The sequence below is a fragment of the Ammospiza nelsoni genome, chromosome 11, assembly GCF_027579445.1.
Source record: "Ammospiza nelsoni isolate bAmmNel1 chromosome 11, bAmmNel1.pri, whole genome shotgun sequence".
NCBI classification, from domain to species: domain Eukaryota; kingdom Metazoa; phylum Chordata; class Aves; order Passeriformes; family Passerellidae; genus Ammospiza; species Ammospiza nelsoni.
Genome location: NC_080643.1, coordinates 2,402,276 through 2,420,340, shown reverse-complemented (window position 1 = coordinate 2,420,340; position 18,065 = coordinate 2,402,276). Strand labels below are relative to the sequence as shown.

The window sequence follows — 18,065 nt, the reverse complement described above, 5'->3', positions numbered from 1 at the left end:
CTAATTTTCCCCTAGCAAAAATGGGAATTTCTTTTTTTTTTCCCCAGAAATCAGACCTTGGGTATGCAAAAAACCCAAAACAAAACAAAACAAAAAAAAACCCCACCAAAAAACCAAACCAAACCAAACCAAAGAAATGCAAAAAAAACCCAAACCCCAAAACAAACAAACAAACAAAAAAGCTCCCCCCAAGAAAACCTCAAAACCCCAAAACTCCTTAAAAAACCCCTAAAAAACCAAACCAACCAAACAAACTCCCCAAAAAATTAACTTTATTTTGACATGCAAACCTGACACGGGTGAAGATCTTGCCCACAAACTTTGAAGTGCTGCAACAATATCTGCGACTTCCACGCAATCACAGGCTGATCATCCCTCCCATTGTTTGCAGAAGCTGCAAAATAAAACGTCTGGGGTTATTGATTTGCTACTTCTTTTTCATTTAGCGCCTATTGATCGCTGTTTATGTGTGTGCTTTTTGTTGAGCAGGAATTAACATTGAAAACTTCTTGGAATTCACTGCGTTCACAGCTACTTGACATTCCTGGGGAAATCTCGCTGCCACAGTTCCACCCCAGCTGGGGGTTTCAAAAATCGGCGTTTTCTCCTTTGGCCTCTTGGCAGCAAAAAATAAATAATTTTTTTAAAAAAATGTATCATTTAAAAACCCCCCTTTTTTAATGTATTAAAAAAGGACTTTAAAAAAAAGTATTATAACAATAATATATAATTATGTATTACATTAAATACATAAATAAATATATAAAATTATTATAATATTATTATAACTATTATATATTATATTATTATATATTATATTAATATATTATATTAATAAATATTATAACATAAAATATTATTTCCAAGAGTAAATAATAATAAAAATAAAATTTATTATTAAACCGATAATATACAATTATATATTATATAAAATATAAAAATTAATAATGATAGTAATAATAATAATTATAATAATAATAATTATTATTATTACTACTACTACTACTACTACTACTACTACTACTACTACTTCTACTATTGCTATTGCTATTGCTATTGCTATTGCTATTGTTATTGCTATTACTATTACTATTGCTATTATTATTATTGGCACTTGCCTGGGTCAGAAAATGTGGTTGTCACAGAATTTGAGCTCCCAGAGTGGTTTCAAACCCCTCAGGATGATTTAGGCTGTGGTTATGGTGGCTACATTACAAAATAAACCTCTTGGGTTCAGGAGGTGTTTTTTCATCCCAGTCTGCAAGAGGAAATCTGGTGATTGCCACAAAAAAATACTTATGGAGTGTGGATGGGAAGCCCTGGGACAGTGGGAGGGAAATTTGGGTTTTCCAGCTGGATGGATGGAAGTGTCTGGGGTAGCTTCTCTCTGAAGCTGCCACAGCTGGGCCAAGAGGAAAGCTCTTCTTTCATTGCTCTGTGATATTCAGGTCCCACAGTTTTCCCAGTTTTAGCTCCCAAAACAATGGAAATCACAGGCCAACCACACATTTCCCAGGAGACTGGATTATAGTCCTGAGCCAGCCAGTAAAAATGTGAATGGATTATTTTTATTTACCTTACATTTGTTTTTCATCCTCCAGAACACCCCTTTTCTCTATTACTCCATTCATATTTAGGATTAAACTCTTAAAAAAATTAAAAATTAAAAGCAGTGTTTAATTGTCATGGAATTACAGAGTTGCAGGAGCTGCAGGAGCAGCCCCACATGCGCCAAGCGAGGATTTATCTCAGCAATTGCTGTGGTTGCTGGCACAGTTATCACCATCACCATCCAAAGGCAGATAAAGCTCCCCAAGGCTGCTCCTGCAGGAGGTGAGAGGGGAGCAGGAGGGCAAATTTGGGGTGTGGAGGCAGAGCTCAGGCACAGGGGGACGTGCAGCCCCCATTTCCATGGGTCTGCGCTTCCCCTTGTGTGCCAAGGCCACCCAGAGCCGCCAATCCTTGTCCTCTGGGTCAGACACTGCCTGAATTCCCTCCTGCTTTGCAGCATTTTAAACATTATTTTGATATATTTGATTTTTAGACTCTTGTATAGTTTTAGCAATAGCACTTTCCCCCTCCTGGTTATAGCATAGCCAGTATTTTGTCCTGTGTTCAATATTAATATCTGCTTTATTGTTCTATTCTAATCACAATCTCATTATGAAAGGGGCCCTATGTTTTCCTGTGACAGATATTGCATCTCATTGTTAGTGAATCTTGGTTATTCCATGCTTATTGTTATTAATAATTTGTAGCAATTGGTTTGGAATTAGAATATTACTTTGCTAAATCACTTTTCCTGCTAATTAAGGCACTGTGTGTGACATTGTTTCACTCCAAACATCATCCTCCTGCTTTTCAGCCTGCTCTAATTACCTGTAACTCACTCATTTCGGCTCAGAAATCAGGTCTTTTAATCAAACTCGGTGGGAGCTGCTCTTGGTGGCAATGAAAAGTTCTGGTGGACAAAGATATTTGTAATGACAAATGCACCTTTCACTGCAGCCCCGGAGCTCCTTAGGAACAGAATAATTGTCCTCAGTGCTTCCAAACACAATAGAGGGAGGAGAGTTCTGAGGGAAAAGTGAGAGGTGACTGAAAAATTCCAGCTCTTCAAGGTATCAGCAAGGAAATCGCTGTAGCTTTAAATTGTCCTCTCTGTGAGATCAGATCTGTCACACTGTTTGCTGGGGCAATATTTCCTCTGGAGCAGCAGCAGCTCTTCGTTATTTGCCTGGGAACTGTGCTCACTTTGGTGCCAAACAAACAGGAGACGCACAAAGGTCGTGCTTGAGTCGCCAGTGAGAACTCACATTAATGGCCAGGGGGTTCCTGGTGTGTGCCTGGCATTAGCAGGGCTCTCTCCCAGTGACAGAACCTCTGACATGTCCTGAACATTGCAGCAGTTTGAGGAAAAGCAGAGAAAAACGGGTTTATTTCTGCACAGTTCTTTCTGCTGCCATTTTAGGGGAGTGTAAAAAAAGGGGTGGAAAAGGTGCAGATATTTGTGCTGGAGCTGCTCTGCAAACAAACCTGTGCACACAGGCAGCAGCTTCAACTTTCTTCTGCCATGGAATCAGAGAGTGATGGAAAGGTTTGGGTTGGGAGGGGTCTAAAACCTCATCCAGAGCCACCCCTGCCATGGCAGGGACACCTCCCACTGTCCCAGTGTCCAGCCTGGCCCTGGGCACTGCCAGGGATCCAGGGGCAGCCCCAGCTGCTGTGGGCACCTGTGCCAGTTTATATCTGTATTTATTTATATCGGCTCTCCCAAGGTTTTACACAGTGGCAGAGGTAGAAAAGGGATTCTTCCCACGAATATTAATTTGGTTTTAATTTATTGATCTTCAGAAATTAATGGTAAAGTTTAAAGAGACAATCTTGGTCGCTGGGCTTTATCTGGGGATTTCAGGTTGGGTATAAATGGCTGTGGGAAGAATCAGGGAATCACAGAATCAGAATGGTTTGGGTTGGAAGGGCCCCTAAAGATCATTTATTTCCAGCCCCATCCATGGCAGGGACATCTTTTACTATCCCAAGTTGTTCCAGTTCTGTCCAGCCTGGCCTTGGGCACTGCCAGGGATCCAGGGGCAGCCACAGCTGCTCTGGGCACCTGTGCCAGGTCTCAGCACCCCCAGCTCCAGCAGCATCCCTGCATCCCAGGGAGAAAGGCTCTGGGGCAGGCAGGGATTCAGGCACCACTGCAGCACCACTGCAAAGACAAGGAAAGGTTATTTCCTTGGCAGGTTATTTCTGAGCACTCCAGCCTGGGTGGGTTTTTTACCACCAGAATTCCCTAAAAGCAGATGCCAAGCTCGTTATCATTTGGGAGAATTGTCTGGGGAAGGAGCAGCCTGTGAAAAAATCAGAGCACATTGTCCCTTGGGAGTGGCCTCTCCTCTGGGGCATTGGACTCATCCTCTTGGCCACGCTGGGTTTGTTTTGTTTCACTGCCCAGCAGCTGCCCAGGCTGCCACCCCAAAACCTTGGGATAGTCTCAATCTCACCCTAAAAAATTTAGTGTGCTTTACAGTAAAATCTATCCAAACTTTGGCTTAATCCTCAGAAAGGATTTCCCCCCAGCCCCCATGTGATTTATGGAATGCAATTTCTTCATCCTCTAACATTGTCTCACTTCATACACTTATGCCAAATCGGGTTTGATGATTTATTATTTTTCCTACAGCTTATAAAAAAATGGGTATCAATACAATGTCAACAAAACTGTAGGGGTTAATCTCTAGTAACTTATTGAGCATTAATCAGATTCATATTCCAGTCATATTAGTCTAAAGCTACTAAAATCACTGATGGTATAATGCAATTTAAATCAGAATATAATGTGATACCTCCAACTTCTGTTTCTATTTAGATTTATTTTGATTTACACTGAACATGGCAGAAATAAAAGACTTTTCTCTGTGTCTTCCTTGTACATTTGTGAGTTTGCAACACACAAATAGTTTGCTCTAGGCCAGAGAAAATGTAACATTTTATGCAACAGATATTGAATTCATATTTGCCTGACAAGTGACCTTATCAGCTATAACTTGTCATCTCCTAATTAGTCTACATTTATTTTATTCACTCAATTAACCCCCAGCCTCTCCAGGAGATAAGTTGGCGATACACGAAATTATGTGTGGTGCTTCAATTAAAATGGTGCTGCACATGTACTCCACAAATTTGCCTTAAAGAAAGGTAAACCTCATTAATATCCCACCAGTCTGGCTGCAAATTAAAATGGTTTTATTGCCAGTGATGCCACTGACTTTCAGTGCACACTGGCAGGGAACAACAATGTCTTTTCTTCAGAGAATCTGAGAATAATCACATAAAACTAAGAGTGCACAGTGAGATTTAGAGAGCAGAAATATCTACGTATTATTAAACCTCTCCTTCCTAGAGAAATATCCAAGTTCTTAATTTAAAATAAAATATTTACAGATTAAGGGTGACCTGAAAGGTGAGCACCTAGAATTTGTATGGAAAAGAACAAAATCCTGTGAACAGAATCCAGCCTGATTCATATTTGTGCCTTGAAATAACTTGGGTTAAGAGTTTTGGATAAAAATCTGAACCACAGGACCAACAGAAATTCATGCAAACTTTAAGGAAACCCAACCTGAACGGACATTTCTGTCCCAGTTTGATATGTGTAGAATGCTTGTGCATAGGCACAACTAATTTAGAGGAGGAATTGAGACAAGAAAATTGTTGTCAGCCCAAAGGTGGATGTCCACTCAAATCAAAATACTCAAACAAACATTTATTGTGTTGCGCTGACATTTTACCAGATGTCTACATAGTTTTCAAGATATTAGGGATGTGAAAACACAAACACACAGAAAATGAATGTGGTGAAATAGGACGTGTTGTAAATTCAGCAGGATGCAATTATTGAGGAGAGGGAACATGGAACACCCTCCTCTCTTTGCTTTGAAACTCTGCAGTCTAAATCTCCCGAAATTAGAGCTGAATCCATCATTGATTATGCCACTGCCCAGAAATACGGCCTTGGGCAGATTTGTCATAACTCTGCTGGTGATGCTGAGCCGTGGCCATCACTCAGGAGGACACAATTTCCCAAGCACCACAAGTCAAGCAAATGTGCTCTCAGCAGCCTTGTGGGACACGTTCTGCTGCAGATGGATGGCACCAGGCTGAGATGGATGGCAGGGACAGGGCAGCTCCTCACACACCTCTGGGCTGTGATCGGGGCTGGATCCTTGGGGAAGGACAGGAACTTCAACTCTGAATCCCATAGAAAACTGGGAAAAAGGGAAGGGCTGGCTGCCCATCCGGGGAGGTGCCCAAGGCCAGGTTGGGCTTGGAGCAGCCTGGGACAGTGGAAGGTGTCCCTGCCCATGGGAAGGGTGGCACTGGATGGGATTTAAGGTCCTTCCAACTCAAACCATTGTGTAGTTCAATGATCCAGCCTGAATTCAACACTTGTCCTTTTGCCTTCACATCCTGAAAATCTCCATAATCTCTATATTTATTGATTTATTTTTATTATTAAAAATAAATTATATAATGTATATATTAATATAATATACATTATATAATACATACTATATAGTATATAGTATATAGTATATACTATATACTGTATACTATATACCATATACTATATCTATATACTAATATAGTATATAGTATATAGTATATAGTATATAGTATATACTGTATATAGTATATAGTATATAGTATATAGTATATAGTATATAGTATATAGTATATAGTATATACTATATACTATATACTATATACTATATACTATATACTATATACTATATTATATATTATCCATTATACATTATGCATTATATATATTAAAATTAATATATTGTTGTATTTATTAACACCTCTTGATTTCTTTTTTTTTTTTTTAATAATCTCACTGGTATATTATTTCCCCATTTTGGATTTCACCTTTCTGTTTAATTTCATTTTGTCTTTGCATTTATTACATTTCACTGCTCACATTACACCCACAATTTTAACACTCTGTCCCAGCTCAGGCAATGACAAGCAGCCCCTACATGGAGTGTCCTCCTTTCTTTGGCATCAAAACACTTTCCATAATTTTTTTTCCCCCAATCTGCTGCAGTTTGAATTCCACCACTGGCAGAGATGAGATGACTAATCCAATTTCCCTCTATGCAAAGAGTCCTCTTGCATTTCTCTCTGCACTTCTACTTTTTCCCTGAATAGCCGTCATTTAATGCCCCGTTATCTTGGATGGCACTCATTTAGTGGTTTATTAAGCAGTAATTCAGCAGCCTGTTATCAGTTCCTCCTAGAGCTGGGGAAAATATGCCAGCCAAGTATGCGAGATTTCCGCAGAATTACAGCGGTTTTGTGATTTTTGGATTAGAGAAAAATTACCCCAAAGTAATAGATATGAAATGTTTTCCCTGCATTTCATTATTGGCCCGGTGCTAAAGCTCCCATCAGGCTATTCCTGCTGTAGATTGTCTGATTTTTATTTCTTTTTCCAACCCAAGCAGCGAAATTCTATAAAAATCACAGAGAAACTCAATGGACTGAGAAGTCCTAAACCTGGACTCACTTTTTCTCCTGAACTTATGTCCTTTCTGAATGTTCCCAGGTGGGAAAAAGACATAAATTAATTTTTAAGAGCTTCCTAAAAACCAGGGAGTTGAAGTGAAATAATGGGAAAGGGTAGAACCCAAAGTGTAGAGGGATCAATGTAAATCCCAGCTGGAAAAAAATGGGTTTGTGAAATAATTTTGACGATAGAATAGGAGAAGGCTCAATTGGAAATTACAACTCGTAAAAGTGGATGAAAATAGTATTTTTTAATAATAAATCATTCCTGTTTCCTAAAATGGCTGGATTTTAACAAATAATGAAAGCAGAGATAAAAGGGAGGAGGTGAGAGGGTGATGGAGCAGCTGAAATGGCACTGGCTGAGGAACAGCTGCCAGAATTAGGGAATTTTTCATATTTGCTCATGAAAAGCATTTCAGGCTCTGGTTTCCCTCTGGGAAGTTGCACAGGAGGTACAGGAGGACAAATGGTGCAAACTCCTCCCATGGTCTGGCATTCCGTGTTCTGCAGGCTCCTCTCTGGGTGAGACCCTGGGAAGGGTTAACAGGGACACCTCAAACCCCAAATTTGAGCTACTGCTGCTGTTCCTGTGCAGCTTTAAAATGGCATCAAACATTGACATTAGGAGAGGAAAGAGTATTTAAACGGGATAATTTCCAATTTTCCCTGGATTTTCAGCCTGCTGACTTGGGCAGCAACATTTCCACCTCACGTGTCCCTGGCTCACAGCCCTTCCTGCTGACCCTTCGTTTTCCAGCTCTGCTCCAAGGCAGAATTTCAGAGCAGCCCTATCAGCCTGCATTTCCCCCTCCTTTCAGCTGCCTTTTGTTTTGTTGTTTATGCTGTCATTTCTTTTTTTGTTGTTTTTTGTAGAACACATCAGATAAAGGTCATTTTTCCTTGAATGGAAAAACACAGTGATTTTGACAGTGAGACATTCCCAGCTTGCTCTACATCAGAAATGTTGATATTAGCTCCTCTAAAATAGAGAGTAGAGACTAAATTTGCCTGAGTACTCAGTGGCTGGCAGTCATTTCCCAAAAAAAGAGCATTTGTAAAGTTATGCTTGTGACTTCTGCTAAATTCCAGGGTTGCATTATTGGAAGGATTTTAACTTCATTTGCGTTTACTTAGGAAAAAAATCATCATGAAGGTATTAAAGAGCCACAAAAGATGATGGCTTCAAATAGTGTCTTTTGGCTGATCCATAATCATTTGCTTTGGCAATTTTATTGGGGAACATTAGGGCTGATCACTAACTCTGTGCTCCTAATTATTTCTGAAATATTGTGCTGTTTTCAGTGCTGAAATGCAGAACGAGCAGAGCAGTGGGCTGGTTGGGATTGCAATGTTCTAACTGGGTTTTAATCAATGAGTGATAATGAGAGCTTGTGTTTTGACTTTCCCTTCTTAATTGCCAGTAATAAAGCAGATCCTCATTGATGATATTTAGCAGAGTTCAGTTTCATTCATCTCTGTTTATTCTATTTATTTTGAAAGTGCCTGGGAGCTTTCAGCGGGCTAGACACAATAACAGAATATTCAATGCTAATTATATTTTCCTTGCCTGATATTTTCCACAACAGAGGATGATCCTGCCTTTTCCTGGGGAGTGATTGCACCTCCCTGTTTTCTGGAATGCAGGAGGAGTCAAAGGATAAAATTATGTCCAGTGAAATCCCAAGCACATTTTGCTGTTTAAATCTCTATTTCCCTTTTGCTGCTTATGATAGTTGAGATGTTTTTTGGGTTTTTTTTTTTTGTTCTTTTTTTTTTTTTTTTTTTTGCCAGGATGCCAAAATAAGAATTTAACATAAATATTCTGCCTCATAAAGATGAGGCAGATCTGCAAGTGCTGCTGGCCAGGAAAATTCATCTTACCCAAACAGGCACAAAAAAGCTACACAAGGTCTGATCTATCTCAGGTAGATCTTCACTGACCAATTGTCAATTTTCCAACTTGATTTCTGGTTAAGAAGGACTGATTTTTTTCTAAAACTTTAAGTTCCAAATTTAGCTTTGATCCTTCAAATGGATGCCAGTACTATGATGACAAATGCATGTGAATCAGTCAGTCAATACAATAAATATGTTGATAATATCCTGCCTGAATCATCTAATTTAAATCAGGACCTGCCTTAGGTTTAAAATGTTTTAAATATCCCTTGCATTCCTCTTCAATTATATGCAAGAAAATAAAGAGTTTTTTAATCTTGCCTGGATCATTGCTTGAGATGATTTATACCCCAAGATTTTCTTCCTGAGCTATCAATCATCTGAAAGCAAGAAGTAGGTGGCAGCCTGAAATTTCTATATCAGATCTTTCTGTGTCCTGAGGAATTTTTGCTGTGGCAGTAATTTGGGCTACAAAAACAAATGGTCTCCCCATGTTTTTCTATTATCTTCATGATCTCAATTATTTCTAAGTGTTATCCCAGGATATAAACCTTGTTATCTACATATAAAACCATCACTGATGTCAGGGTCTTGCAGCTAGTTCCTGCCTGGTTTTATTCATGCCCCTTGCTTCAGCCCTAGTGAGAAAAACAAGCATCTGGGAAGGAGCCATTTTGTTCCAGCAATTCAAAATAAATAAACCAAATTTAAATAACTTGTACAAGGAGCTTAAACACCCACCTGCATTATAGTGCTGTAGAATGGAGATTGTATCTGGATTTCTACAAGGTCTGAGACTCTCAGTGCTGCAGAACCAAAATACAACTTAACATTACAACAATTTTGCTGTTGAGCATAAGTGGGAATTACCAAGTGTGGCCTCTGGAAGCAAAGATGAATCACTGCTTGCTTTAGTAAATTAAAATTATTTGCAAACAGGCCTCTTCCATGATTTCTCTCTATTCCAGTGTGGCTGGATCTTTGAGTGCAGCAATTCTCCTTTGTCCCCTCTGTCTCCACAGTCCCTGGGTGGGAAAGAAGAGTTGCAAAGACTCAAATGGGTCTGAAATTTCCCCAAATTCCTCTATTTTTTTCAATATTTTCTGTGTAAGCAGAACTGCAGTTTCTCATGTTGCTATGTGCTTATTCAAGTCAATGTTTCACTCTCACATTAGGAAGGCTTTGACAGAGCATCTATCAGTGGAATTTGGGAGTCATCACCCAGAATTCCAATGACAAAAATCATCTGAGCCTCATTACTCCCCATCTTCTAAGAGAACAAAGCACAGCTACATTTTAAACAGAGAAAAGTTAGAGAGAAACAAAGTGCTGGCTTTCTTTAAGTGGCAGGATATTAAATGATAGAGCTGTTATCTTCTCCTGTAGCATAAATTATTGAATTAAGCCTTCAGTCAGTTTGGCAACAGTGCCAGATGAATTTTACAGGAGCACAATGCAGCAAACAGAATCTGTCATTGGATCTGGGGCTCCCTCAGACCTGGAATTACAGTGAACAAAATGTTCGTGCTCTCCACTGGAAAAGGTTCATTATTATTTATTCATCTTGCCTAGTAACACAAAAAACTAATGAAGTTTCATTGAGCAGGGGGCACGTCAGGATTGGTATCCATCAGAAAGGCACATCCCTCCAACTTCATCAGGGATATTTGTCTCCATAATTAGGTGTCTGTTCCACCAGAGTTCTCCATCTGAAGGACATGCCCAAGTTCATGACATGAAACAAATCACCCACGCTAATGGAAAGGTGATTTTCACCTCTTATTTCACTTGTCTGCAGCTCACACAATAGCACAAAGTCTTTGGGAAATCTTTTCATAATGCCAAAAAAAAAAAGTCAGGCCCAGGTAGGAATTTCAGCCCTGTTGCTCACATGTTTGTTTATTTTTCAGTAAAATATTCCATTATTAATACAGGTGACACATTGTGTATTTATAGCCCCTCTCCTGGAGCACCTTTCCACACATCCCCGCAATGAATTGTTCATAAATCTGTGCTCATCTCCAGAAGAAAGCTTAAATCAGTGCAGCTCCACTGATGCCCTCCACAACCCATCCATTAGGAGCAATTTTCCTTCTCTGCAACGTGAACTCTTGGTCTGGAATCTTTGGGGAATATTTTGGGGTTTGTATGGAACATGGTGTCCTGTAAATCTGAAGTTTGATTGCTGTACTCAGGGTGATAGCAGGAGAAAATGTCATATTTTGGCATTTAGGGATCCATCCTAAATTATTCTGGGATTAGAATGTGTGTATCTGCTAGATGAGTAATAAATTCACTGCTACGTAAATATATTCTTAGAAAGTGTTGAAGCAGTAATGGTTATTATAAAACTTTTAAAAAATGTTGGGAGTATCACATTATGACAAAACCTTTTGTCACTATATATATTTAATTGAAAAAGGCTCATAATTCTCATAACTATGACAGTTTTTGCATAATACTTCCATAATTATCACCTGTGATATATTACACCCTAATTTTCTATGCTAGATTCTGACGATAAGTTATATTAGGAATAAAATCTGTATTTTATAGCTTGATTGTTTGTTTTCACACCTGAGGAAAATGTGCAGTCAGTCCATAACCTGTGCAGGTTGTTTGCTACATCAGCCTCAGCTCACCCTACCTGCCCCACCATAGACATCCTGTTTAAATAACAGGAAAAATATTGGAATATTTGACTCATTTCTCAAGGAAAAAAAAATTGGCAGGATGCAGAATCAACTTATTGAAAATATTTCAAATTTTTGCGCCTTTTAGGGCTGGAGGAGCCCTGATTAAATAAAAGTTTTATCTCCAAACTCAAAGCAAGAGTGGGGTTCTCCAAGGGAGCCACAGGCACCTTCCACCCATCACACATGGGATGAGGGGACAAAGGAAGAGGCACTTGCAGTGCCAGCTCCTGGGAAATGCCAAATTTCAGCTGTGCCTCTTCCATCTGCTTGCCCTCATTTTTCAAATCTCAAGGAAGGGGCACAATTTTCCCACTGCCTCCCTGATGGAACGGCCTCAAGTTGGGACAGGGGAGGTTTAGATTGGATATTGGAGGAAATTTCTTTATGGAAAGGGCTCTGAAGGATTGGAACAGCATCACCATCACTGGGAGTGTTCACAAAAAGTGTGGATGTGGCAGCTGAGAACGTGGTTGAGTGGGGATGGTGCATGGATGGATGGATGGATGGATGGATGGATGGATGGATGGATGGATGGATGGATGATGGATGGATGGATGGATGGATGGATGGATGGATGTATGGATGGATGGATGATGGATGGATGGATGGATGGATGGATGGATGGATGGATGATGGATGGATGGATGGATGGATGGATGATGGATGGATGGATGGATGGATGATGGATGGATGGATGGATGGATGGATGGATGGATGGATGATGGATGGATGGATGGATGGATGGATGGATGGATGGATGGATGATGGATGGATGGATGGATGATGAATGGATGATGGATGGATGGATGGATGGATGGATGGATGGATGGATGGATGGATTTGTTGCTTTGAAAGTTTTTCCAGCTGCAATGAATCCATGATTCTGTGCAAGCGATGCCTTGCACTCTTGCCTGTCATTTTAAAAACAGTTGCATTTATAAACCCTGGGCTTGAGTGCCAAATTCCCCATCATTACTGAGAGTTTTTCTGACTTCAGCAGTGCTTTCCCCTGTGCGCAAAAAATCATCCCTGCCTCCCCTTCTCCCAACATCACAGGGAGCTAAATGTCTCCCTGGTTTGGTGTCTGCCAGCAGAGACACTCTGGAATTCCACCAGCACTCCCAGTTTGACTCTTTCAACAGAAGCTGAGACTTGAAAGGAGCCCCGTGCCTCTGGAGCTCTGTACATCAACATCTGAAGGGAGAAAACACATGAAAGTTGAAGGCCCTTTGGGAAAATCCTGCAGGTCTTAAGTTGCTTCTTGCTGCTCAAACCTACAAGATCCAATCTGCCTTTCTGTGTGTCCCTGTTCACTACAGAGAACTGGGTGGCACTGAGGGAACCCTGCCTGTGCTCCTGACAAGCTGTTTTTCTTTCCACACAACATTTTCATGGCCATTTCTCTGCTTCATCTTTCCCCATCTTCTCTCCCAGGGTAAAAATCTGACTCCTTGAAGGGACGTGTGTTACTTCAGGTGGTGCCAAGCAGTGTCTCATCCATTGCCTCTCATTTTGCATCTGTCAAGCTCCTTTCAAAGTCCTTGAGCTCCCTGGTCCAGGCCTTTGAGGAAGGAAATAATAATTTCATTCTGCTTCTGACAAGATTCAATCAAAAACCCCAGGGAAATACTCCATGACATTTAAAAATCTGTGCACCCCATAAACTCCCTGTCTTCCCATTACAAATTACCCACATCTTCAGCTGAAAAATTAAACAGATTTTGAAGAAGTTGGATTTTTCATAGTTTTTCTGCTGCCATTAGAGGGGGGGAGGGTTTAATTCACCTGTCCCATCCCTTTTGCCAGAGCTGACAGGTGTTTTACTATCACACTGATTTAAAAGACGCCTCTTAATCAGGTGTCAGCTTTGGCCCATAAAGTCATATTAATGTTTTGGATCAGATATGAAGCTCTATCTAAGGCACATTAAGAAAGATTCATTAGAAACTCACTACCTCTGGAATTTACAGCCTTCCTGGAACTTAATAGCCTGGATAAATTCCTCCTTATCTGGTTTGCTTATGTGAATTATGGCAGTTTTGCATTTAGAAGCTTCTCCTCGTGATCCTCCGTAAGGTTTCTCTGATATGGTACATCCAGAATCATGGAATGGTCTGGGTTGGAAGGGACATTAAAACTCATTCACTTTCACCCCACAGGGACATTCTCCACTGTCCCAGGTTGTTCCAAATCTTGTCCAACCTGGCTTTTGTCACTTCCAGTCACAGTTTCTGTGTTCTCCCAGCCCACCAGAATTCCCCATCCCTGGTTCTGGAGCAGTGAATCCTCTGGAGTTTGGCTCCTTGGAGCTGATTCTCCCAGGAAAACCTAAAACCTCTCCCTGCAAATAGATCATGATTTTTCTGGCGCAACCTCAATTTCACCAAACAGATTTTATCTGCTATCACCAAGCAGCTTGGAGTGATGGTAATTCCAACTCCACTTTGCAAAAAAATCCTAATGGGAAGGAAGATCTGTGCAGCAAAGGGATAAAAGTCAGCTAATTTACAATATTGGCCTGCTGAGTTATCCATACTCCCTTTGCAGCCTAAACTGCTCTTGGAATGTTCCCCCTTGCATTTCCAGCTGGGCAGAGACCTCACAAGGAGCTGATTATGGACCCAGCCAGAGTCAGAAACAAGAAAGAACAGGGAGCAGGATTTGGCTGGAAATGGAGTTGTTTAAGTGTGAACTCCAAATTTGTTCTTCTTCTCCCTGTCAGGATGAGGAATAGCATAAATATCTAAATATTTATTGTGGCTGAGTGAAACCTCTTGAACTGAATTTGACAGGAATATCAGAGTGTGACATATCCACCCACTGTCCATAAAGCAGTGACTGGGGAGCACTGGGACACCCCCTGCTCCTTCCATAATTATAGAAAATCAGAGTTCCTCCTCTTCCTCTTTCTATGTTAATGCCTGGATTGGCTGAAGACAATACCATGTAATGAATGAAGGAATGATGATTCATTTTTCTGCTTTGGCTTTGAATTCAGGCTGGCATAATTATGGTCTTTAAGGAGATCAAACTGATTTGGCATCATAAAGAAATACATTTTAAGTTCTTATCAAACATTCCATAACAAGAGTTTGTATTTACTTTCAAGTATTATACTGAGGATTCACACATGATTTTTATATATAGAAACTATACATTTAAACAAATATTCATATTCCAATTGATTTTTAAAAAAATCTGAGCTATTTAAACCCTAACAAAAGCAAACAGCCTTACAAAAATGCATTTGTCATGTATATCTCTGGAGAAATCATAGTGGCTGTATTGAACCTGGAGGATGGAGAAGAAATATATGGCCATTCTCTATAGGAAACACAAAAGGATGCATCAGGAAATTAGAAATGACCAGCCTGACCTTTTCTATAAATAAGAGATGGACTCCTAGGACACCATTGGCTCTGAGAGTGCACATCATTTCTCACAAATTTGATGTTATTCTCTGCTGCAGATCAGCCAGCGAGGAAAGGATATTAAAGAGAGAACAAAACAACAGCAAGAAGCTGCCTGTACTAAAATTCATGGGCAGTATTTTTGTGACAGGGACTGTGGCACGTCCACTGGAAAGGAGCTGTAAAATATTTTGTCCTTATTCTACACATTAAGGGCATGAGAAGGGGATATAAAATTAAGAATTCAATAGTCTGCAAATGACAAATGAGTCTAAATTCCATTTAGGAAAAAAAAAGGGAAATTAATCCCAGGTTTACCAAAATATTTACATTTTTATGAGGTGAAGTAGAGGTTTTTATGTACATCAGGTAGTTCACCACTGGCCCTGTTGGGTACAGGGATTTAAAATGCAGAACGATGATCCCTGGGTCATTTTGTGGCTTCAGAAAAACTTCTCCTGGCAGTTTCTTCTGGAAAGGTAACAAGGACTGAGGAAATGAACCCAGAAGGGAAGCAAATTCCTCCCTAAGAAAAGACAAGTCAAAGGGTCAATTGTAGCAATAGCGAAAAAAGAAGTCTTCAAATTTGTCAAGGCACTAAACCCAGAAGAGTGGCAGGACAAGAAACAAAGATTATTTAAGCATCCCAGAGAGCTGCTCTGCCTTGCCCTCGTGGTTTGCTGAACAAATTGTCTTCTCCCCTGCTCCCCAGAACAAGGAAGATCACCAGGAAACAAAGAAATAGTTCTCGTTTGCCTTGCAATTTAATCTTAGATATGATATAAATGTTGATTATGTAATGCTACTCCTGTTTTAAAATGATTGAGAAAGAGGAGGGGAAAAACCCCCAAAACACCAATAAACAAGCAAACAAAACCCCCGTCAACAACCCTAAACCCAGTATAAAAAAAATCATACATAAAATATACAAAAATAATATCTCAAGGGATGGGAAGGGTTAGAGGAGAAGGGGGTGAGTGATTCCCTGAGATTTTGTTGTGAGCAGGGAACACCAAACCAGAACCACAATTCCACAATTCCACAATTCCACAATTCCACAATTCCTCAATTCCATCCTTTCCTGATGCACAGCACCAGGAGGAGGTGTATGGGCACATTTGGGAGCTTCCATGGGAAACATGCAAAGAGGCTTCACTGTCACCTGCAAAATAAATCAGCAGCAGCTGAGCTCTGCGATTTTATTATCAATCAGCCTTGAAATATTTCCTCCTTAAGAGTCCAGTGTCTGGAGGTGGATTCTCTGGTGGGTATAATGGCAGAGCTTACCTTGCAGCTGAAAGCAAAGGACTCCAAAGGACAATTTTATGTGGAAGGACACGCTAAAGACACCTAATCTGAAATTATTGTTTTTCTTTCACAGGGGAAGAAACCCTTCATGGGCCTATTTTTATCCAAGAGCCATATGATATCACTTATTCCATGGGCTCAGCAAATCCAGAGATCCTCCTGAACTGCACAGCTAAAGGATATCCACTGCCATACTACAGGTGAAGTCAACCTTGGGGAAATTCTGTCTCACTGGGACTCTTTGAATTGTGTAATTGTATTTTAGTCAGTGCACCACCAGAGATAAACACCCCAAAATCTGTTGAGTGCTCAGAGAAAGATTATACAAAGTTTACAGTAAATTTTGAGGAATGAAGGGAAAATATTTTTGCTGCTTTGCTGTAAAGAAAATTAACACAGGAAAACAAAATAATTGAAAATCATCCCCAAAGTATTTAAAAATATACAGAATTAATTCTGAATCCACAGAACAGCTGTGAAAAATGGGAGAATGGAAACACTGAGCATCTGTACTCGATAAAACTTTCCATACATTAATAAATGTTTGGAAAGCAGAAGAGCAACATCCTTCCCTTTTCTAATTCCAGCATTTCACATTCATATTTATGGTGTTTGTTTAGAGAAACAGCTCCAATACCTATACAAGAGTGACTTAATAAAACCTTGGTACAGAGGATTTTTTGTTTATTTGGTAACTATGGATTCATCATTTACAATATAACTTGTTGCCCCAAGGATGTGGAAATCCAAGCTGGATAAGAGGAAAAGATGAGAATATAGGGGAAAAAAAAGAAAAAAAGACATTGTGCTTTCTTCAGAAAATAATGGGGAAAGTAATGGTTGAGTTGAAGGAAAATTATATATAAAGAATAAATCATTCATGAAAGGCATGAAAGAAAATAATGTGCTATCAAATGCTTGGAGAATATTTATTGAAGAGATTTTAACTGCTCTCACCACAGCCTTCCCTAGAAAGGGCCACCACTGGTTATCAGCTTGGCTTGTAGACTTCATGGCTTGATTTTCCTCAGACATTGCGTTAGGAAAGTAAACCCTTAATGTCTTTAATTTCCTTTATGAAAGGAACCCTTAATTTCCTTTTTACTTCTCCTCCAATGAGTAGAACCCCTCACGTATTTCCCAGCCCATTTGTTCTCCCCGTTCTCAACATGAACATCAACTGGTTCATGAATTTCAAGTCTTGCCAGGTCATCCACCCTTCTGTTTCATATTTAAGCAGCTTCCTAGGAAATTCCTGCACTCTTGTATCCCCCTTGGGTTCCTCACACCCACAAAGAGCAGAGACAGCAGCTCCCACCAGGCAGGAGAGCTGGGAAATCTCCCCCATCCCATATTTGATATCCATATTTTACCTTAAATTTTTTCCACCCACCCATTAATTAAATCCCCTGTTTTTTAATCACCATTCCCTTTTTTTTTTTTTTTTTTTGCAAAGCCTCAGTGGCTCCAGGGATATGAGATCAACATCTGGGGATGGATCCTGGAGCCCTGAGGTCAATTAAAAGTTATCAGACAATCACTGCTGCAATTACACCACGATTTGGAGGGAACAGGGAGCTTTTCACTTGTCTTTGATTTCACCACAGCTAATGCTGCCTTTGTCAGATAAGGATTGAGCCCATATATTTAAAGTTCCGACAATTTTAGATAAATC

The 18,065-nt window shown here is 39.9% G+C and overlaps 1 protein-coding gene across 2 annotated transcripts in view; it reads left to right on the top strand.

The window, feature by feature from the left end:
• Positions 1-18,065, top strand: part of CNTN6 (contactin 6) — a 130,563-nt gene that overhangs the window by 30,084 nt on the left and 82,414 nt on the right. For both annotated transcript variants that reach the window (XM_059479999.1, XM_059479998.1), the window contains one exon: positions 16,464-16,590. In XM_059479999.1, coding sequence (XP_059335982.1) covers positions 16,464-16,590 — 127 coding nt within the window. The remainder of the gene's footprint in view (positions 1-16,463; positions 16,591-18,065) is intronic.